The following is a 23,828-nucleotide window of genomic DNA, read 5'->3' on the forward strand; positions in this document are numbered from 1 at the left end:
CAGCCGAGTGGCATGTTGGTTAAGAGTTGGCTTGGGATGCCAGCTCTGAGCAGCAGGACTCCAGTTCGGACCCCCCATGACGGCCAGTGACTCTGCGCCCTCTACAGCTAAAATGGTGAACAACAGCTCGACCTGAAGCTGGGCTGTCATGAGTCACCAGCGATGGCAACGGCTGCAGCCCCTGCTGCAGTGGGCTGCCATAAGCTACCATTAGTGGCAGGCGTGAGCTGCCGTGAGCGGCTGTCCAATGGCCGGCGAGTGACTGCCTCACCTGGGAAGAGCGCAATGATAATACCAACATGGGCCAGTGAAGCAAAGTCCTCCACAACTAGACAGAAGAACAAAAGGATAGCAACTTGTTTGTTCCCCTTCCCCGATTCCCCAACGTTGTGACCCTCCTCCAATTACCCAATAAAATCTTAAAATAAAATAAAATAAAATAAACAAATAAAATAAGCACAGGTTCTTGTATTAAAAAAGGACATTCAGAGAATAAAGTGCTCTTAGAAATTACAGCAGTAGAAAATTGAGTAGAAGGTTGAAAAAATAAAGTTCTGGAAATCTTTTAGAAATTAGAAAAAACAAAAACAGATATGAAAGGATAGAAAAGAAAACAAGAGATGATTTCAAGAGATTCAACATCTAACTAATAGGCTTTTGGAAATAAAGAATATAAAAATAATATTAAAAATGAGGAAAACTGACAAAAATAATTTCCTTAAGCTGAAGGAAGTTTTTCCAATTTAAAGAATCCATTGATTACTTGGCATAATTAATGCAAAAACATTCAACTGATGCACACTGGCATTAATTTTTAGAACAATGCAGAGAAACACAAGATTCTAATAGTGTCCATGGAAAATAGCTCACATAAAAAAGATAAAGTGGCCGGCCGATTGGCTCAGTTGGTTAAGAGCTCACTCAAGAGTGTGAGCTCTGAACAACAGGGTCACCGGTTCGATTCCCGGCTCAAGCTAAGCAGCAGCTGAGCTGCCAACTGGTGGCAGGATGGCTCAGCTAAAAAAATAAAAAATAAAAAAATGAAAGTGTTGGTTATATATAACTTTTTTAAAAATCTAATTATCATCTCCCTAGACATACGGTTTGAATAGTATTTGCTCCCACTTGTTTTATCATTATATCTGTTATGAATGCAGAATGGGAGGGATGAATGCAGAATTGGAGAATTAAGTTTAAAAAAGTCATTCCCAACTAGAGGAAGGGGTAAGTGGGCAGAAAAACCTTGAGGAGGAAGACAGAAAGGCTGATGTTGTCTGAAAGCAAGCAAAGTTTTGTACCATTTCCTTTGTTCTTAGTTATATTCAATTTATTTTGAATACTAACAATAAACATACAGGGCAATTTTTTAAAGTTTTAGTGAGATAAATTTATATGCCATAAAATTTGCCCATCTAATGTAATTCTTAGTAAGTTTAGAGTTGTGCAAACATCATCACAATCTAACTTTAAAATAGTCCCAACATCCCAAAAAGAAACCTCATGCTTATTTGCAATTGCTCCCCATTCCTACTCCCTGCACTAGGCAATCACTAATTTACATCCTTTATCTATAGATTTGCCTTTTCTGGATATTTCATATAAATGGAAAGGTAAAATTTGTGGTTTTTTGTGATGATCTTCTTTCAGTTAGCATGTTTTCAAGGTTCATCCATATGGTAGGATGTATTATTAGTACCTTGTTCATTTTTACTGTCAATTTCCATAGTATAAGCATATGGCCTTTCGTTTATCCATTAGCCAGTTGCTGGACCTCTGGCTTGTTTCCACTCTTTGGCTACTATGAACAATGCTCCTGTGAACATTCACTCAGAACACTTTGTGTGGACGTATGTTACCTGGGAATGGAACTGCTGAGTCATATGATAATTCTTTGCTTACGTGATGATTTTTACATTGATCAAAAAGATTAAGAATTTTAAAAAGATTGAAATGTGGGCCTAGAAGAAAGTACTGAAGAGGAAACAGATTTTTATATTATAGCTCAAAAAAATTTGGGAGAGGATAAGAAGATAACTGTCCAAACCCTGAAAATTTCTCTATTATCCAAGTTATACAATATTCAATTAACAGAAATCTTTTTTTCCTCATTTTGCTTTAGTTATATTTATACTGCAATATCTCTAAGCCCAATTTTACATTTTTACTGGTGATTTCTAGCAGGTCTAAGGTAGGCAACAGTGATCCCCACCCTGTTAATCAGTCATGTTGTTAAAGAACTTTGAAAGAGAAATTGGAGAAATGCTCTCTTCACATGAGCAATTCTTTCAGCCAAAAGGATATTTATGACTTCCAAAAAGCAAAGAAATGAAGAGAATTTAGGAGGAAGGGGAAGATAATCAGAAGGGGAATTGCTGTGCCAATTATCAATGATAATTAAAAGTAACTGTACAATGAAATTGCAAAATTGACCACCAAAGTGGCTCTAGCAATTTCCTACCAGCAGTGTATCGGAGTGTCTGTTATCCCCATACCCTTGTTAATACGTGATATTACTAAACTTTTCAATTTTGCCAGTTTATTGATTTAAATGTTATCTTTTTGCAGTTTTTAATTTTCATTCCCCAAGGTTAGCTGGGAGAAGACTTTATATACATATTGGCTATTTGGGTTTACTTGTTTGAGAATTGCCTCTTTGAGGTGGTTTCCTCTTATCAATTTGAGGGAATTTCTATGTGGTGGATGCAATACTTCTTATTAGTCATCTTTTGATAACTTATTATACCTTCCCTTGGGACTATTCTACCTCTATCCCCCTCCTAGATGTTATCCTTACTGCCACTTTTCTTACTTGATGATCTCCCCTCATACTTTACTGAGATTGAGGTTTTTAAAAAATTCATTCCACAAATATTTTATGAGCACCTACTGTAAGGTCAAGATACAATCTTCACAACATACAGATGTTCTAACATATCATATGCAACAAGGCAGTTATAGTCCTTGTACTCATGAAGCTTAAAGTTGGATGGTGGTATATGGGACTTCAGAGTACTGAAACAGGGAACAGTGGGAGACACATGCTTTACATGGAGTGACCAGAGAAGTACCCCTCCAGGAGATGATACTTAAGCTCTCATCTAAAGAAGTCAATACTAGGAAGGGCAGGATTAGGAGTGTTAAAGGCAACTATAGGTATGATGTAGTAGATATTAAAAATTAAAACGACAACCAAAGCCACTGAAGTTGGAACATTGGATGAAAGGAAGAAAGTGCAAAGTCAAGATAGGAAAACAAAAAGGGCCCTAAAGGCCATGGGGAGAAATTTGAATTTTAAGGAAAATAGGGGTAGTGGGTCACTAAATGTGAATGGTATGAGATGAGGCAAGAAGCCAGATCATGTAGGACACTTTAAGACATTCAAGTTCAGATTTAATTCTACATGCATTGAGGAGTCATTGAAGAGTTTTGGGCAAGAAAGTAGACTGCTATTTTTGAATGATTTTTCTAGTAGCTGTGGAAAATGAATTGTAGAGAGTTAAGAACAAAAATAAATAAAGCACACCACTTAGGCAACTGCTGCAGAAGTCCAGGCTTGGACTGTGGTGGGAGCAGTGCATACATTTTGGAGGTAGAACAGAAAAAAAAGAGTGTGCTTATAGATTGTTAGAAGAGAGGGAAGAAAGGAGAGGAGTCCAGAACATTTTTCTGACTTGAGCAGCCAGTATTATTTATTGAAATGGACTGGGACAGGGTGAAAGTGGAGTGAGTGGGTGGTAGAAAAGGGAAACAGGATTTCTGTTTCTAGCTTTGTTATCTGTGAGCTGTCTATTAGACAGTCTAGCGGAAGTGTTGCATAGTGACAAGATCCATGGGTTTAATGATTGGAGCCTATAGAGGTAAATTTGGGAGTCATCAGATTATGGATGATATTTCAAGCCATAGGGAGAATGTGTAGAAAGAAGAAAGGAGGGGTGAGTCCAGGTATAATCAGAGAAAAAGAACCCAGCACAAATAACTGGGACGTTGACAAGTGATTTGAATTGACACCTTTTCTAGGACTGAGCTCTATCAATTATTCATTTTCTGCAATCTCTTCCTTCACTAGCCACTTCCCCAAGATTATAAAAATGTATAGGTGATTCCTATCCTTAAAATTACACTCCCTCAACCAAATTCCTTTCCAAGGTACCATTTCTGCTTTCCCTCTTTTGTTTCCATGACACTGTACCAGCTGCTTCTTTGTCAACTTTTCACATTGTCACTCTTATTCTTTCAGATTCCCACATGAAGGCATTTTCTATGGTCTGTTTATATTTCTCTGAACTTTTTCTCAGAAATTAATATCCATTCTCACAGGTGCAACACCAATGCAGATGACCAATGCAAATCTAAATTACTAACTTCAACTTTTCTTAGGAGATTTAGATCCAAATTTCTACTTACATACTAGATAGCTTTGCCTGGAAATCCAACCTGTTTAATAATCATAAACTGTTAGAGATGGAAGAAACTCTTAGTAAAAATCCAATTTAACTCTCTCATTTACAGGCAAGGAGAGTGAGGCACACAGTATTATCTTTAAAGCCACACAAATAGTTACTGAAAAGGCTAAAAGCTGGAATTCTGGACCCTTGATCCAACGATCTTTAAAACCAAATTAATTGTCTTCATCAAGTATTAGTTCTTTTTCCTGATGTTTTTATTCTTCTAGTCACACAGGTCCAAAATGTTGGCATGATATACAAACCCTTTCATAATATAACCTAATTCATTAATGTAATCTTTAGCTTAATTTTCCCTTACTCTTCTGATCAAATGAAAACATACTTGCCCACAAATACTATATGATTTCCTTCCTTTATTCTCCCACCTGAAACACACACACACACACACACACACACACACACACACACACACACACACACACAGTCTCTCTCTCCTTCCCATAGATACCCTTAGCCTATCAAAATTCTATCCTATCTTAGGACTTATCTCAAATATTATCTCTTCCACAAACCTTTTCTTAGTTCCTTTCTTTGTATTTGTTTTATAGTCCTTATATTCTATATACATGAGAAATATTTGTATATTTGTTTTACCCTACTATAAGAATACTTGAAGGCAGGGGCTTTTCTACATCTCCTGTATACTTAGTAAGCCAGGTTTTTTTTTTTTTCTTTAATAATAGATGTTTAATAAAATTTTTTCTTATTTCTAACTTTGCAGCAAAACAACCTAACTTTAGAGCAAAATAAATGATACCTCGGTTCCCATTTTAAATTTATTCATTCATGGATCAACTCAAATTCTATAAATGAGCTAAGGCTCCATAACCTAGAGTTCACTCTCCATGAGTATCCAACAACATAAATCTCTATCGATGCCATCAAAAAAGTTTTTTTTTTCTTGAGTTGCTTGGTATTATGTAAAAATTCAAAAAAATGGCCAGATAGTGGGTAATCTGTAGAATTACAAAACGAATGTTAATTTATAAGGGTCATCTCTGCACAGCCAACAAACATCAAACTAAGTATAAAGCAAACCAGAGAACCCGATAAGCAATCATAGTTGCTTGTGACTTTTTAAGTCATTACCATCTTTCATGTGATAATTATCTTCCAATGGTTTGGCTCAGCTGTGCCCTACTATTTACTCTTATTTGTCATTAAGGCCTCACATATTATTTATTCTCATTCTATAGCATTTATGCAGGAAGGCAGCAATGTAAACTCCCTTGCCTGTGATTCTTCCCACAGATAATAGAAAATAAATTGCAATTAGATTTTGGTAATTGTATATAATTAACTCAAAATGAGCTGTTAATTATAAAAAAATATGTTTTCCACTTCCTCATTAACTCATTTATTTTAGCTCCAAATTTTTGATGCCTCACTTGAGTAAGTTTAATATTTTAAATACACAGGGTATTTTTAATACTAAGATAATTTAAATTTCCAAATAAACAAAAGTTAGCTTAAAATTAAATTTTATCTAGGGAGTTCTACTGGCAAAATCAAAGAGCCTGCAATGTAGAAAGAAGGTCATTTCCTATAACGATTCTTGATTATACTATCTTTTCTAAAATCAGCAGATATTTTTATTTAAATAATTCTACAAAGGCTGCTCAAGGCTGTATGGAATTCTCCCTTGGCCCATCTCTAACTTTCTGGGGTTAGTGAAGACAAACATCATTTCCATAGGCAACTGAATCAAGGAGACAAATGAAGTCATTGCCTTTACTTCTTTTAAACTCACATTAGATTAAATAATCTCAGGGTTGTTGAGTGAGAATTCTTAGTTTTCCAATGACTGTCTGTCAGACTTTGGAAGCAGCTGCAAAAGTTTCTTCAAACTCTTATAACGTAGGTGAACATTTTAAAAGGCATATATGGTCTTATCAAAGGCATATTAGGAAAGACTTTTTTTTTTGAAAGCAGTGCCTAGTCTTACCTTATTTTTGCCATAATTATTTGAAGGTAGGACATGTATGCCCAGATGCACCTGAACTTTTAAAACATGTCCATGTCTCAGAGTGGAGCACTAGTTTCCAAAGCATTCACTACACTTAGCTGAATAGCAGTGATGAAAACTTTCATAAACTATAAGTGGGAGCATGAATTGCTATAACCTTTTGGAAAAGAAAATTGGCATGGACCACTGCAACTTTTTTTTTGGATCACTGTAATTTATAATTATATATCAAAATATCCTTACGTAGAAATAGCCTTTGACCTAGCAGTTTCATTTTGGGATGTTTATCCTAAAAAACCGGAAGTAGCAGAACACAAGAATAAGTACAGTCATGCTTGTTATAGCATTGTGTGTAGTGGTAAAGAACTTGAAATAAATTGAATATCCAACAACAGATGTGCTGGATAAGTTATGATGCATACAGAAACCATGAACTATTATGCATTTATAAGAAACAAGTTAGTATTTGTATTAGTTTTCTATTGCTGTTATAACAAATGAGCACATATGTAGTGGCTTAAACAACATAAATTTATTATTCTATACTTCTGTAGGTTAGAAGTCTGACACAGTCTCTCTGGGCTAACACTGAGGTACAGGGAGGACTATGTTCCTTTCTGAAGGCTGTAGAGCAGGCTATTTCCTTGCTCATTTGGGTTGTTTGCAGAATTTAGTTCCTTGCAGTTAGAGGACTAAGGTCCCCATTTCCTTGCTGGCTGCCAGCTGAGGACTCCTCTGAGCTCCTGGAGGCTACTTGCACTGCTTCACTTGTGAGCTCCGCCCTCCATCTTGAAGGCCAGCAATGGCAGGTTAAGTCACTCTCATGCTTGAAATGTCGCCTCCTTCCATTCCATCTCATCTCTCTGACACAGCAAGAAAAGGTTCTCCGTTTCTTAGGATTCATGTGATTAGACTGGGACCACCCAGGTAATCCAGGATAGCCTCTCATCTCAAGATCTGTTCCCTTGATCCTATCTACAAAGTACTGTTGCCATGTAATGGAACATATTGAGAGGCTCCAGAGGTCAGAGCACTCAAATCTTTTTTTTTTTGGGGGGGTGGGCAATTATTCAATTATTCTGCTTGCCATAGTTCTACCTCTAAAAAATCTCATAGATGACCATTAAGTACTGTTAAATGGGAGAAAAATGAACAACTAATATGTTCAGTTTGATTTTCAATGTTTACAAATGTATATACACAGGGTGCCAAAAAAATGTATACACATTTTAAGAAAGGAAAAAACCTGTAATAAAATTGTAATACTCAACACATACCAATAATAAAAGATGAATACAAGGCATATGTACACATTTTTTTGCACCCCCAGTGTATACTCGTATATAAGTATAAAGGAAGGTATAGGATACACATCAGGGTACTAACATTAATTCAACCAAGGCAGTTAGGATAGGGAATGGAATAGGAAATGAAAGATGACAGATTTTTTCTTGATATGCTTTTGGATATTTTACTTTTTATAAGAAAATGTTTTCTTTTGAGATTTAGTAAAGTTTGATTAAAATACAGTGAAGTATGAAACAAAATGTATACTATCAATAAACATATACTCATAAAGAAATAAGATCTAGAAGTTATATACTAAGATTATCTTTAGATGATACAATTATGGGTATGTGTTATTTTCTACTTTTGGCTAATCAGCATCTTATATATATTTTTTTCTAGCAAGCAAGTAAATACATGAAGACTTAGCTAAATATGAATATTATTGAGAATAAGAAAAAATTATTTTAAATTAAAAGCAAATATAATAAGAAGTTCTTACATATCAACTAAAGAGGATATATAATGCCCCTACATAAAAAAATGTGGATATAGTCAGGAAATGAAAATTCTACAAAGAAACACAAAGGGTTAATAATACACAAACAAAAAGATTCAGTCTAATTGAATATTAAATAACTGCAAATTATAATAGCATTCTATTTTCCATCTATTAAACTGATCAAATATTGTTTATACAAATCAACAGTGGAGACCCAATTTACATGGCGGATTGAAAAAAAAAATCTCTGTTCCCTTCTGAAATCTCTAAAAATTATAGTAAAAGTATACAAAAGATGTAAAATTATATGGTGGCAGAAAACTGAAGAGGAATGGATGAAAAAAAAAACAAGACGTTACAAAATTTTAGAAGCCTTGAAAGCAGATGTAAGAGTTCAAACTCAACTAGCCAACTAGAAAAATCAAAACTGAAATATGTGCTGACTGGGGCAGAAGAGCGGGTTAAGTTGAACATGCCAGAGAATTCCTGAAAGGCTCAGGGATTGGAGAAACCAGGTGAGAATGCAAGTGGGACTGTAAGCATGGCTGGCTGACAGTCTGTAGAGCAGTAAAATATCCAAGATGCCCTCCTTTACCTCTAGCGCCAGTCAACTACCTCTCCCAGCCTTGAGAAGATTGGACGTTCACTCCCCTGGGGACATTGAACCAGAATGACTCCTGTCTTGTAGGCATAAAATACAGTTGAGGGCAGAAATACCACACAGTTAAAAGACGTATTAAGTGAAAGCCTACATAATGAGTGTTGGGACCTATTCCTCTTCCTCCACAGGGATACCCACATTGGCAGCCAAGCTTACATGATGCTCCCATCCCTTCTTCCTACTCAGGCAAATGATTTATCTCTAGGGAAACTGACCACCCCCCAAACAAAAGACCTACAGATACTAACAGAGGGTCAATAGGTCCTGATTCCTACCTGATCACCCCACAGTGAAGCCCATCAGCTGACAAGCCCTGCTTATCTATACTGAGAGCTTTCAATAGCTTTTCACTACTTTCTTTGTAATATAAATGGATCAGACACTTGTGAAAAAAAGAAACTTAAATTTGGTGAAAAGAGCGACAATGCACCAGAAAAAAAGAAACTTTAAAATCTATTATTTATATCCTCAGAGATAAAAAAAAATATTGTATATATAAAATAAGCACAGGTTGGGCCAGCCGAGTGGCATGTTGGTTAAGAGTTGGCTTGGGATGCCAGCTCTGAGCAGCAGGACTCCAGTTCGGACCCCCCATGACGGCCAGTGACTCTGCGCCCTCTACAGCTAAAATGGTGAACAACAGCTCGACCTGAAGCTGGGCTGTCATGAGTCACCAGCGATGGCAACGGCTGCAGCCCCTGCTGCAGTGGGCTGCCATAAGCTACCATTAGTGGCAGGCGTGAGCTGCCGTGAGCGGCTGTCCAATGGCCGGCGAGTGACTGCCTCACCTGGGAAGAGCGCAATGATAATACCAACATGGGCCAGTGAAGCAAAGTCCTCCACAACTAGACGGAAGAACAAAAGGATAGCAACTTGTTTGTTCCCCTTCCCCGATTCCCCAACGTTGTGACCCTCCTCCAATTACCCAATAAAATCTTAAAATAAAATAAAATAAAATAAACAAATAAAATAAGCACAGGTTCTTGTATTAAAAAAGGACATTCAGAGAATAAAGTGCTCTTAGAAATTACAGCAGTAGAAAATTGAGTAGAAGGTTGAAAAAATAAAGTTCTGGAAATCTTTTAGAAATTAGAAAAAACAAAAACAGATATGAAAGGATAGAAAAGAAAACAAGAGATGATTTCAAGAGATTCAACATCTAACTAATAGGCTTTTGGAAATAAAGAATATAAAAATAATATTAAAAATGAGGAAAACTGACAAAAATAATTTCCTTAAGCTGAAGGAAGTTTTTCCAATTTAAAGAATCCATTGATTACTTGGCATAATTAATGCAAAAACATTCAACTGATGCACACTGGCATTAATTTTTAGAACAATGCAGAGAAACACAAGATTCTAATAGTGTCCATGGAAAATAGCTCACATAAAAAAGATAAAGTGGCCGGCCGATTGGCTCAGTTGGTTAAGAGCTCGCTTGGGAACACCAGCTGTGAGCAGCAGGGCCACAGTTCAGATCCCCCATGAGGGCCAGTGACGCTGCGCCCTCTACAACTAAGACGATGAACAACAGCTCGACCTTGAGTTGGGTTGCTGTCAGTCGCCAGCAATGGTGTAGGCTGCAGTGGGGCTGCAGTGGGATGCTGTGAGCTACATGAGTGGCTGGCAGCCAGTGTGAGCGGCTGGCAGCCGGGGAGAGATGCCGTGAGCCACCAACCAATGACTGGCGACCGATTGCCTCACCCAGAAAGAGCGCAATGATCATACCAACATTGGCCAGTGAAGCAACGTCCTCCACAACTAGACTGAAGAACAAAATACCAATTTGTCTACCTGTCTGTTTCCCTTCCCTGATTCCCCAATGCTGTTCCCCTCCAATTCCCCAATAAAATCTTAAGACAAAAAAAAGATAAAGAATTAAATTACACCAAACTTGTTAATGGCAACAAAAATTAGAAGATAATGAAACACAACCTTCAATCTCTTCTGAGGAAAAATAATAACCAAGTAAGAATTCTATATCCATCTAAACTATACATTAAATATGAATCTAGACATAAGACATTTTTTCAGAGGTATGAGGTCTCAAAAAAGTATTGCCTCTGTACTCCTTCTCAGTAAGCTATTGAAGGACATGCTTCAGGAAGATGAGTATGAAACAAAATGAGGACAGATAACATGTGATCCAACAAAAGGGGAAATACTCAGAAAAGAAGTAAAGAAAATGTCCAGGATGATGGATAAGGGAAATTTCAGCATAAATTCCTAAACAGGAAGCCTAGAGAATAATTGATTCAGACTAGTGCAGGATTATGGAGAGATCCAGAAGGGATATCTAAAAGAAAAAAAAAAAAAAGAAGAAAAAGAAAGAGTGAAAAATAGCAATAAATGAAAGCAATGAAGAGGTATGATAGAATAACTGATATGTCTGGATATATTTAGACAATTATAATTTCTGGATGAATTTGGGAATGAAAAACATGAAAATAAAAGTTGCACAAGGCCAGAAATTTTTGTGTTTTGTGTACTATTATATCTACCAAAGTCTAGAATGTGCCAAGCGCCTGGTGGGAAACTATAAATATTTGAGTGAATTAATAAATGAATGAGTCCACAGAAAATAAGGCATTTCTAAACTGTAGAGAAACAATTCATTATATAAAAATTAAATGGAATAATCATACAGTACATGGCCCAGCTGTGTATAAAACATCTGCAGTCTTACTGTAAGCGTATTATAATATAGCTATATTGAAAGAACAGAAAGAAGGAAATAGCATGTGTGTCAATATGTATGGTAGAGAAAGTGGCAGAGGGGAAGAGGGAGAAGAAAAGAGAAGAAGGAGTGGAGGGAGGGGAAAAAGAGAAAATAAGATGGTTATCTGTGAAAGCTAAATTATCATCTTTCATAGGAGAAAGTCAACACTTAGTACCCATATAAATCTGTTATTCAGATATATGGATATAAATACTAGAAAAAACAGATAAAAGAGGAAACAGAAAAGAATCAGAACTTCTTGCCTCTAAAGAGCAGAAACTGGGGGAAGAGGAGAAATGGGGAGTAGTTTAATGGGTATATAGTTTGTTTTGCAACATAATCAAGATCTGGAGATTGGTTGGACAACAATGTGAACTGTATGCCAAAAAATACTTGAGAGGGTAAATTTTATGTTATGTGTATTTTACCACAATTAGAAAGATAAGCTACGGCAAAATTGTGCTAAAAGGAGAATTATTTGGTTCTGCTTCTGAAAACGGCTTGAGTAGCTCCTATAGAACCAAATCTTCCTTAGGTAGCAACTATAAACTCTGGGAGAAAAACCGAAACAAACCTGAAGCACTGAAGAGTGGCCAAATGAAAGCAGAAACAAGATGAGGATCAGCATTTGAAAGAAGATAGTGTCACTGGGAGAGTCCCTAATTTTTTATTTTATTTATTTATATTTTTAGTGGCCTTTAGCTGAAGGGCCTGCTTAAAAGAACAAAAGCAAATGAAAAGGGAAAAATTCTGGAGAGGAGAAGAGAGAAAGAGTGAAAGATTCCAATTCTATGTAACCACCCTGCCAGTTCTGGCTGACCCTATACTTCATACACATAAACAGGGCAGACTCAAGCATCCAGTTACAGTTTAAAATAACTCACCAATGATTTTCACTGCCACTTACTCAGGGGAGATAGTTTGAAATGTGAGTTCAGTCAAGATAACTGCCTGCTAGCACAAAAAATTAACATTGTTCAGAGGAATCTAACTGAATTCAACTCATAATGACTAGGAAACAATCCAAAATTACTAAATATACAAAGAAACAAAAAAAACATGACCAATACTCAAGAGAAAAGCTGATCAATGGATACGAATCCCCAAGATGACCCAAATTTTAGAGTTAACAGCTAAGTATTTTAAGAATAGGCTTTTAACAAATAAAATAGGAAATTACAGCAGAGAAACAGAAATTATAACAAAGATCCAAATGGAAATTCTAAAACTGAAAAACCCAATGTCTAAAAATTTTAAAATTCATTCTGAATAACATGATAGTTGATGAATTTGAGGATACATCAATAGAGATTATTCAATATAAAAAATAAAGAAAATTTAAAAAAAATTAGCAGTCAGGGATCTGCAGTACAATATCTCATTGTCTAATATACAAGTAAATGTAGTCCCAAAAGAAGAGGAGGAAAAGAATAGAAAAAAGTATATATATTTGAAAAAATAATGCCCCAAATTCTTCAAATTTCATGAAGGGAGAATTCTCAAACATAGCTCTGGGGGTTTGAACTGATTTAACTTTTATGTTAATGTGACTTATGGAAAGCAACTCATTAATGTGAATCAAGAACCTTAAAAGGATTCATATCTACTATGAGCTAGCAGTCCATTTATAGGAATCTATACCAAGAAAATAGGTAGAGATAGTCAATAATTTATTTATAGAAATGGTCTTGAAGGCATAATTTATAGTAGCAAAACCCTGTATTATCCAACAACACGTTTATAGACAAATACTGAAAAATGGATTTCGAACAATACATATTTGTTGAATGAATTAAGTTGTTTTCATAAAAATTTAATAACATCAGAAAATATGGCCCAGTGAAAAAGCAAAAAATAGAATCCTGTATAAGCATTTATCTGTATTAATATGTATTACTCAATATAGAATATATAATTATAAAAGAAAGATAGAAAGGGAAAAGGGCTCAAAGTATTGTCTCTGAATGGAAGACTGAATAATTTTTTTTTCTTTTTTATACTTTTCTATATATTTTGAAATTTTATAATTAGACTGTATGTATTCATATAATCAGAAAACTGGACTCACCAATATATATATATACACCAAACATATCCTTAATATCTGTATCCCACATATTCTTGCCTTGACACACCATTTAAGTTTACCTTGGTCCAGTGTCACTCCCATTCATATCCAGATTGAGCTCTTGGGGCTGAGTAAGTTCTTTATCAGCAACCATTTCTCTTGATTTAAACACAGCTTGAGTTCTTAACCTGTAAAAATGAATTCAAAGAATGTCTAATGCAATGGAATCTAAGAAACTGAATGGTAACCCTTGAAAGACCATTCTCTTCCGTCTAGGCCCCCAGCAACTATTTTTAAATTAAAACTCAGTCTGTCAAAAATAAATGGGTACTTTCTAAATACACATAAACACAAACCAGTTTCACCAGAATTTAAATTTCCTTTATTTATAGAGTAGGGGAAGACTGAGTTGTTTAGAATATCATTTAAAATCTCAACGTTATAGATGCTTTAGAAGCACTTTAAATCTCCTCTCTAGAAATTTAATGCTTCTCCTATCCATTGCTAAGCTAGAGTCTAAATGGAAATTCTAGTAACACTAAGTATAACTGACCCTGTCCAAAATATCCATAAGTGGCACTTACTTCTCATACTGACAATCTAAAAAGCTGGGGCTACATTTCACTAACCAACATTTTATCTGGGTCACAGAAAAATTCCCCTCCAAGAACTGGAAGAAATTCTATTCATCAATATTAAGTTAGCCCCACCTTCAATGTACTGAGGAAGGAAAGCAATTTAAAAACTTAGAATGGGGACAGCTGATGGCTCAGTTGTAGAGCGTGAACTCTGAGCAACAGGGTGGCCGGTTCGATTCCCACATGGGACAGTGAGCTGCGCCCAAGCTGAGCTGCCACTGAGCTGCCAAAGGGCAGCCGGATAGCTCAGCTGGTGGGAGTGCATGCTCCTGTCAATTGGGGCAGTTTGACTCCGGAATGGAATGGTGGACTTTGCCCCCGCCCCCCCACACACACTCCCCTGCAACTAAGATTGAACAAGGCACCTTGAGCTGAGTGGCTGTGAGCTGCCGACTGGCAGCCAGATGGCTCAGTTGGTTAGAGTGCGTGCTCTTAACAACAAGGTTACCAGTTCGATTCCCGCATGGGAGGGTAGGCTGCGCCCCCCCCCTCACCCCCGCAACTAGATTGAAGGTGGAGACTAGACGTGGAGCTGGGCTGCACCCTCCACAACTAAGATTGAAAGACAACAACTTGACTTGGAGTGGATAGGTCCTGGAAAAACACAATGTTCCCTTCCCCAATTCCCCAACACTGTTCCCTTCCCCAATTTCCCAATAAAATCTTAAAACAAAACAAGACAAAACAAAAAAACAAAAAAAACCTTAGCATGAAGTTCTTCTACCAGGGGTTTGGGTGTCAATTATTTGCTGGCACCAAATATGTGACCCTTACTACCCATTCGCTCAGTACTATTTAGAAATGTTCTTGCATTCATTTTTAGAAATGAAATCCATAAAACCATATTCTTAACTATGAAATAAAACCATAAAGAGGTAAAAATATTGTTAAAATAGTATTATCATTTCCACAGTTGTCAAAAGATATTCTACAATTGCAGCTCTACACAATGACATACAAAGAGAAGTGTGTCAATTAATTATCCTCTAGAAACTTAGAGTTTAATAATAACATTTGGTAGTGACACAGATAGGTAGATAAACACAGAAAGCAAAGGTACCTATATTCATATAAGAAAAAATAGACAAATCAAAACTTGTAAAAAGAGGCAAAGAAAATTATTATGGAATAATAAAGGGGTCAATTCATCAAGTGGTTACAACAAATGCAAATCTGTATGCCCCCAACATTGAGACCCTGAATACTGACAGATGTGAAGAAAAAAATAGACAACAATATAATAATAGTAGGGGACTTCAACAAAAGGTAGATCATACAGACATTAAAGAAACATTGGACATGAGCTATACTTTAGACCAAATAGACCTAACAGACATATACAGGAATTCCATCCAATAGGAACAGAATACATATTCTTCTCAGATGTAAACAGGATATTTTTCCAGAGAGATCATGCTAAGCAAAAAAAAAATATTAAAAATTTAAGAAGATTGAAATCATACCAAGAATTTTTTTCCAACCGCAATGGCGAGAAACTAGAAATCAGTAATAGGAGGAAAACTGGAAAATTCATATATAAGTGGAAATTAAACAACACACTTATGAACAACCAATGAGTCAAAGAATAAATCAAAAGGGAAATCAAAAAATATCTTGAAACAAATGAAAATAGAAACAAAATACACCAAAACTTATATGATGCAGAGAAAGCACTTCTAAGAGGGAAGTTTAAAGCAATAAATATCTACATTAAAAACAAAGAAAGCTCTCAAAAACAACCTAACTTTATACCTCAAAAAACTAGAAAAAGAACAAACTATGGTTCAAGTTAGCAGAAAGAAAACATAACAATGATCAGAGCAGAAATAAATGAAATAGAGATCAGAAAACTGATAGAAAAAATTAAAGAACTGTTTTTTGAAGAGAGCAAATAAGTTGACAAACCCTTTAGCAAAACTAAGGAAAAAATAGAGAAGACTCAATTAAATAAAATCAGAAATGAAAGAGGAGACAGTACAACTCATACCATAGAAATACAAAGGATCATAAGAAAATGTGAACAATTACACATCAAAAAATTGGATAACGTAGAAGAGATGATAAAATCCTAGAAACATACAAACTATCAAGAATGAGTCATAAAGAAACAGAAAATCTGAACAGACCAACAGAGACTACGAAGATGAAATCAGTAACTAAAAACCTCTCTAGAAAGAAAAGTGCAGTACTAAATAGTTTCATTGGTGAATTCTGCCAATCATTTACAGAAGAATTAATGCCAAGCCTTCTAAATTCTTCCAACAAATCAAAGAGGAAGAAACAGTACTTAACTCATTTTACAAGGCCAGCACTACCCTGATACCAAAGCCAGATAAGGATACTACAAGAAAAGAAAAATACAGGCCAATATTCCTAATGACTATAGATGTAAAATTTCTCAACAAAATACTCCAAAATATATCCACCACATTAACAGAATAAAAGAGAAGAATCATATGATCATCTCAATGATGCAGAGATGTATTTGGCAAAATTCAATATCTTTTCATGATAAAAGCCTCAAGAAATTGGGTGTAGAAGGAATGTAACTTAACTAATAAAGGCCAGATATGACAAGCCTGCTGATCACATCATACTCAATGATGAAAGGCTGAAAGCTTTTCCTTTAAGATCAGGAAAAGATAAGGATGACCCTTCTTGCCACTCTTATTCAACATAGTACTGGAAGTACTAGCCTGAGCAATTAGACAAGAATAATAAATAAAAGGATCCTAGCTGAAAAGGAAAAAGTAAAAGTGTCTCTGTTTGCAGGTGACACAACCTAATATATAGAAAACCCTGAAGACTCCACCAAAAAGACTGTTAGAACTAATAAACAAATTCACTAAAATTGCAGGATACAAAATTACCACGCAAAAATCAGCTGTATTTCTATACACAAACATTGAACTATCTGAAAAAGAAACAAGAACACAATCCCTTACAATTGGATCAAGCTAAATTAAAATACTTAGGAATAAATTTAACCAAGGAGATGAAAGATCTGTACACTGTAAGATGCTGTTGAAAGAAGCTGAGGAAGACACAAATAAATGCAAAGATACCTTACATTCATAGATTGGAAGAATATTGTTAAAATGTCCATACTACCACAAGTGATCTACAGATTCAATGCAATTTTTATCAATATTTCATTGGCATTTTTCACAGAATTAGAAAAAAACATCTTAAAATTCGTATAGAACTACAAATGATCCCAAATAGCCAGAGCAACCCTGAGAAAGGACAACAAAGCTGGAGGTATCACACTTCATAATTCTAAACTATATTACAGAGCTATAGTATAATCAAACAGTAACGGCATAAAAACAGACATCAAGGCCATAGAAATAAAATAGAAAAGTCCAGAAATAAAGCCAAGAATATGTGGTCAACCAACCTTTGATCACGTTACCAAGAACATACAATAGAGAAAGGACAGTCCTTTCAATAAATGGTGTTGGGGAAACTGGATATTCATATGCAAAAGAATGAAATTAGATCATTATCTTACACCACTCACAAAAATCAACTCAGAATGGATTCAAGACTTAAATGTATATCTGAAACTGTAAAACTACTACAAGAAAACATGGGGAAAAAGCTACTTGACATTGGTCTTGGCAATAATTTTTTGGATACAACAGCAAAAGCTTGGGCAAAAAAGCAAAACAAACAAGTGGCGCTACGTCAAACTAAAAAGCTTCTGCACAGCAAAGGAAACAATTATCAAAATGAAAAGGAAACCTATGGAATGGGAGAAAATATTTGCAAACCCTATATCTGATAAGGGATTAATATCCAAAATATATAAGGAGCTTATACAACTCAATAGCAAAAACCAAACCAACAAAACAAAAGCCCAGTTAAAAAATGGGCAGAGGACCTGAAAAGACATTTTTCAAAAGACATACAAATGCTTAACAGGTACATGAAAAGATGTTCAGCATCACTAATCATCAGGGAAATGAAAATCAAAACCACAATGGGATATCACCTCATACCTGTTAGGATGGCTTTGATCAAAAGGACAAGAGGTAAGTGTTGGGAAAATGTGGAAAAAAATGAATCCCCTATACATTTTTGTAGGATTTTAAGTTGGTACAGCCATTATGGATAACAGTATGGCAGTGCCTCAAAAAGTTAAAAAATAGAATTATCATATGATCCAGCAACTCTACTTCTGGGTATTTATCCAAAGGAAACAAAATTAGTTATCTTGAAAAGTTATGTGCACTGACATGTTCATTACAGCATTATTCAAAATATCTAAGATATGGAAACAACCTAAATGTCTGTCAACAGATGAATAAAGAAGATTTATATATAAATATACTAGGGGTGCCAAAAAAAGTATACATATTTTAAGAGATGTTATCTATGCTCAAGCAGTAGTTTGTCGTAATCCGAAGTGTCTGGACGCTGATGGTAACCACTTTGAGCACCTCTTGTAATTGCAGAAGTCAAACGTGACTTGTATTCATCTTTTGTTATCGGCATATATTGAGTATTACAATTTTAACACAGTTTTTTCCTTTGTTAAAATGTGTATACATTATTTTGGCACCCCCAGTATATAAACTTCACTATGAAAACTTGAAATTTTCTTTTTTAAAGATGTAAGTGGTACATTTTACTGTGCTTCAAATATAATTGCATCTGATTTACTACTAATTTTGCTTTAATAAATTACTACAGCAAATTTTATGTCTCTCCATGTAAAACCATGCTAAGCTATATAATATCAAAATAGCAATTTAAATAGTTCCTGAAACACTGTTCTTAGGGAAGAATTGTTAAGGGAAGAACAATTTAAGTGTGTGTAAGTCTATAAGAATTGGTTACTGAACAGGAAAAAGGTTGAATTTAGAAGGCTCCCATCATTTATTATATTTTATATTATGGTGCATAGACATGAATATGGAATGATGACAGTTAATCACACTTCTTTACCGTTTGATTCCACATTCTGAAACCTCAAGCTTTTACTTAAAGCCTAATATTCTCTACAATGACATCAAACAGCAAAGGATTTTGTGTTATGATAGTATCATTTAAAAACACTGTCTTTGGAATGTGGCAAAATTATACTGGACTGCTAAGTAAATATTCTAAGCTAACATTTTGGAAGACAAGGTAATCTTTCAAGTCTTCCAAAGATGACAGTGGGATTCACACAGTAGTCATAGTTGGTATGCATTCTGAGCAAGCCAAGATCCCGAGAAACCTCTGTTCCTCCGTATCTCATATTATAGCAACACAGCAGTCATTTCATACTGTGTTCTCCAAGCTACAAACACTGTTGAAAGGGCAGGTGGGACTCACCAATTGTAATCTAGTCGAGACTGATGAAGCTGCTGTTGTTTGAGGAGAAGCTTTGTCTCCTGCTGGGCCAGGAGGTGCTGAAGGCGCTCCTTTTCAATTTCCAGTTCCATTTTTTGAAGCATAAGTTGCTTCCTTCTATCTTCTGAGAGCTGCTTTTTGAAATCAGTTTCACCAGGTTGCAATGCCCCTTGGCCATGCATCAGAGATGCCCAGGAAAGTCCACAATAACGGCACGATTCCCGATGTGTCTCGGAATATTGAGGGGCCGCGTCTGTAGGATGGCTAACATGAACAGGATCTGCATTTTCAGAAAGTTTGTGACAACACAGGCTGGACGGAGTAGGCTTAAGGTGTTGGCCTTCCCTCATCTTCAATTCCTCTGGTGGAACTTTCTCTGTAGGGACTGCACCTACTAGTTTTTTCCCTGGGGAGACATAATGATATGTTCTGGTTTCTGATGGTTCCCTGTGTAGATCCTCTTTGGGATAATGAAAGGCTGCCGGTTTGAAAGAATTATTCCTGAACTCCACAAGGGGTTCTGAAACGGAGTCCTGGTTTGCAGGCTTAGGCCTTTGCTCGGTTTGATAGTAGGTTTGTGGTTTGGCTACACTCAAGTAGGAACCATCCAGTTCCATAGACGAAGACTGGAGAATGCTTTTCCTATTGGATGCCTGAAAGGAACCACAAGATCCGTTGTCAAATAAAAGCACAATGAAACGAGTTCCTTCTTTTGGCTTTTTAGAAACCAATCATATAATCTTACCAAAACAAGGCTGTTGTTTTGTCTTAAATAAATGATAGTATTTACACAGCTAAACAGACATGTACCACAAAGCTAAGCCCATTTTCAAACAATCTAGATTTCAGTAAATTCCTAAGGATGAATAAAAGAAAGTGTTGCTACTTGTTGCTTAGGCAAGATTCCAGGAGTTGCAAATAATGAGGGTTACATAAAATCAACTTTGAGAAGAGGCAAAAGCATTAAATGTTAATGTCTTAAACTGTTTAATTTTGGATAATAAGCCAAGAAATCCATTTAGCCACCTTAAATACCCTTTGAAATGCCCTCTGATTGGTCATTACACTGTATGAGATTTGATGTAAAACATCTCACCTTATACTGAATAGGATGTTAGTTACCGCTAGAAATTTGATGAGTTTTTATAAATATCTTTATAGAACACAGCTAAAACCAACCACTTTCTACAAAATATGATTCTAATCAAAAGTGGTTATTTAAATACAAAACATTTCATTTCAGCTATAAACATAAGTGATTTTTCAATTAAGCGGTTCAAGTGATTATAGTCTGATAAAACTCAGGCAGAAAGGAAGCAGTTGCAAATTACCTTTGACAGGACAATAGAGTGAGCTTTCCTAGTATTTTAGCCTCAAGGCTGTTCTATCAGGGAGAGCAAAACCTAGTCTAGGTCAGTGATTCCCAAACTTTAACATGTATCAGAACCACCTGGAGGGTCTGATAAAAGGGGTGAATTGCTGGGGTTTACCTGCAGTTTCCAATTCAGTTAAGTCTAGAATAGACTTGAAGAATCTGCATTTGTAAGAAGTTACCAGGTAATGCTTATTTATGCTCCTACTGAGGTCACACCTTGAGAACCACTGGTCTGTATCATGGGATATCTGATTCTTGTATCCCTCTTCTAAGGACTGTTTTGATTATTTCAGGCTCACCCACATAATCCTGGATAATTTCCTCATCTCAAAGTCCTTAGCTTAATCACATCTGTGAAGTCTCTTTTCATACAAAGTCCTTTCTACCATATAAAATGACATTCACAGGTTCCAGGAATTAGGACACTGACATATTTCAGGGGAACATTATTCAGTCTACCACAACTTCGTTTTAGAGAAGAACTAATTCATAAACAATTGAGGTGCTTACCTATACTAGAGACATCAAATGAATAAATAATTGAGATCCCTAGCAGAAAGGGGGAAAAAAATCCCACTAATTTACTTTGCAATAACTGAAAATGATGAACTGATTGGTAAAAAAATGTCAATTAACAGAAATATATAGGAACACTGTTTCCTATCCTATGATAAAAGAGTGCTATTACAATGATTCTTAAGATTTTGAGTTTCTAAAGCAATTCTCTTTAAATGAGAATGAGCCACACCTGGGAAGAAGATTTGGTCCTCTTCAAAGACGACATGCAACCCTGTATACTGAACAGATGCCACTAAGATTACAAGCTACAGAAAAGGAACCAATCCTAGGGTGAAATTTATGATAAACTACCTCATAAAAAAATTAACCTACTTTACAACTAAAGAGAAACTTTAGTCCACATTAATCTTCCCAACTCTGAACTTCTGTAGCATTTACTGTCAACATAAACATTTAACATTTATCACCTGCTATTTTGTATGGTAAACTATCTTTTTATAGAATCATTATACTTTAAAAATGACAAATTTTTAAAGGCCCAGAAACTTAAATCAAGGATTTTACATTATCATATATTTTCTAATACATGTATTATTAACAAAAATAGAGAGCGTGTTTTATTTCATATTATCATATTTGTTCCTTAACATATTTATATATGTACACTTTTAGGTATTGACACAGCCAAAACTTCTTTTAATGATACTGATTGTTAAATAATTTGCAAAAGTCAGATACTTGAAATATTTTAAATTTGTTTTTGGTAGTTAACTTATGTTTTTTTAAATTAAAGTTTATTGGGGTGACAATTGTTAGCAATTACTTATGTTTGTGAGAGGTACTACAACTTAATGATTTTGATGCATGCTTTGCTTAAAGAGAACACTGCTTTTCCAATTGGCCGATGGGTGACTATGCATGTTGGCAGGCAAAATTCTAAGATGGTCCCCAAGGTTCCCATCCCATTGGTGTATTCACCCTCTATTCTCTCTTCCCCTTGAGTGTGCATAGGACTTGTAAATATGGTGAGATGATAATCATGTGATTATGTTGCATTGTATGGCAACAGGGACTGCCCAGATGTAACTAAGGCTCCTGATCAGCTGACTCTGAACTAATAAAAAGAAAGATTACCTTGTGTGGGCCCAACCTAATCAGGTAAGCTCTTTAAAAGAGAGTCTAGTGCCTTCCTTAAGGTCAGCGGTTCTCCTGCCAGCCTTGAAGAAATAAGCTACCACGTTGTGGGAGAGTCACTGGAAAGGGTCATGTGGCAATGACCTCTGGAGCAGAAGGCAATTTACGGTCAACAGCTAGCAAGAAAACAAGACATCTATCATACAGATGCAAGAAACTAAATTCTGTCAACAATCATGTGAGCTTGGAAGGGGACCTAGAGCTCCAGGTTAGGATGTAGCCCAGCTGACACCTTGATTGCAGCTTGTAAGACCCTGAGCAGAGGACCCGGCTAAGCTGTGCAAGACTCATGACCCACAGAAACTAAGAGATAATAAATGTGCTTTTAAAAACTAAGTTGTAATAATTTGTTACACAGCAATAAAAGGACTGATATAGCATATTACTCAAGTTGCCTGGCTCTCAGTTTCCTCATCAGTAAAACAGGGATTACACACAGCATCTACCTCAAAACTCAATGTGGTGGTGAGACATGCAGTTATCAAGGGTGCCAATTTATAAGGGTACTAATCTGACAAAAGGAAAAAAAAACATATTTATCGAAAACTTTTTCAAGGAGAACATTATGGGGTAAGTGTGGGGTGGGTGGGTAGATGGGGGCGTGAGATGTTCAAGTGTCATGTTCAGTTATAACAGATTACCTCTCTACTGTCTTCTAAAGAGAATGAGTTCAGTTATTTACCTTTATTTTGCTACAGTGAGGTTTGCAAGTTGGGACAGAGTTGAATTGCTTAACAGAGGTTTTTCATCTTACTCCTTCATACGAAAGATGTCGGTCTTACACTAACATCTTACACAGCCTCTTGGGGTTGTTGTGATGATTAGATAATTCATATAAAGTGTTTTGAATAGTGCCTAATATAAAGTAAGTATTAAAAATGTTTCCTATTATTAGTATTACTACTACTATTATGAATTACATCTCTGCCTTGACATAATTTTTTAAAATATTTTTTTTCAATTATAGCTGATGTATAATATTGTTAGTTTCAGGCGTGCAACATAGTGATTAGACATTTATATAACTTGAAAGTGATCACCCCGATAAATCTAGTACCCATCTGACACCATACATAGTTATTACAATATT

At 35.7% G+C, this 23,828-nt stretch overlaps 1 protein-coding gene across 1 annotated transcript in view; it reads right to left on the minus strand.

Annotated features, from left to right (window-relative positions):
• Positions 1–23,828, minus strand: part of KIAA1328 (KIAA1328 ortholog) — a 310,874-nt gene that overhangs the window by 88,016 nt on the left and 199,030 nt on the right. Inside the window, exons 6-7 of the mRNA XM_019637897.1 lie at positions 19,633–20,303; positions 13,750–13,857 (exon numbers count right to left, since the gene is read on the minus strand). Of these exons, the coding sequence (XP_019493442.1) occupies positions 13,750–13,857; positions 19,633–20,303 (779 nt within the window). The remainder of the gene's footprint in view (positions 1–13,749; positions 13,858–19,632; positions 20,304–23,828) is intronic.

This window comes from Hipposideros armiger, unplaced genomic scaffold, assembly GCF_001890085.2.
Source record: "Hipposideros armiger isolate ML-2016 unplaced genomic scaffold, ASM189008v1 scaffold_36, whole genome shotgun sequence".
Classification (NCBI taxonomy): domain Eukaryota; kingdom Metazoa; phylum Chordata; class Mammalia; order Chiroptera; family Hipposideridae; genus Hipposideros; species Hipposideros armiger.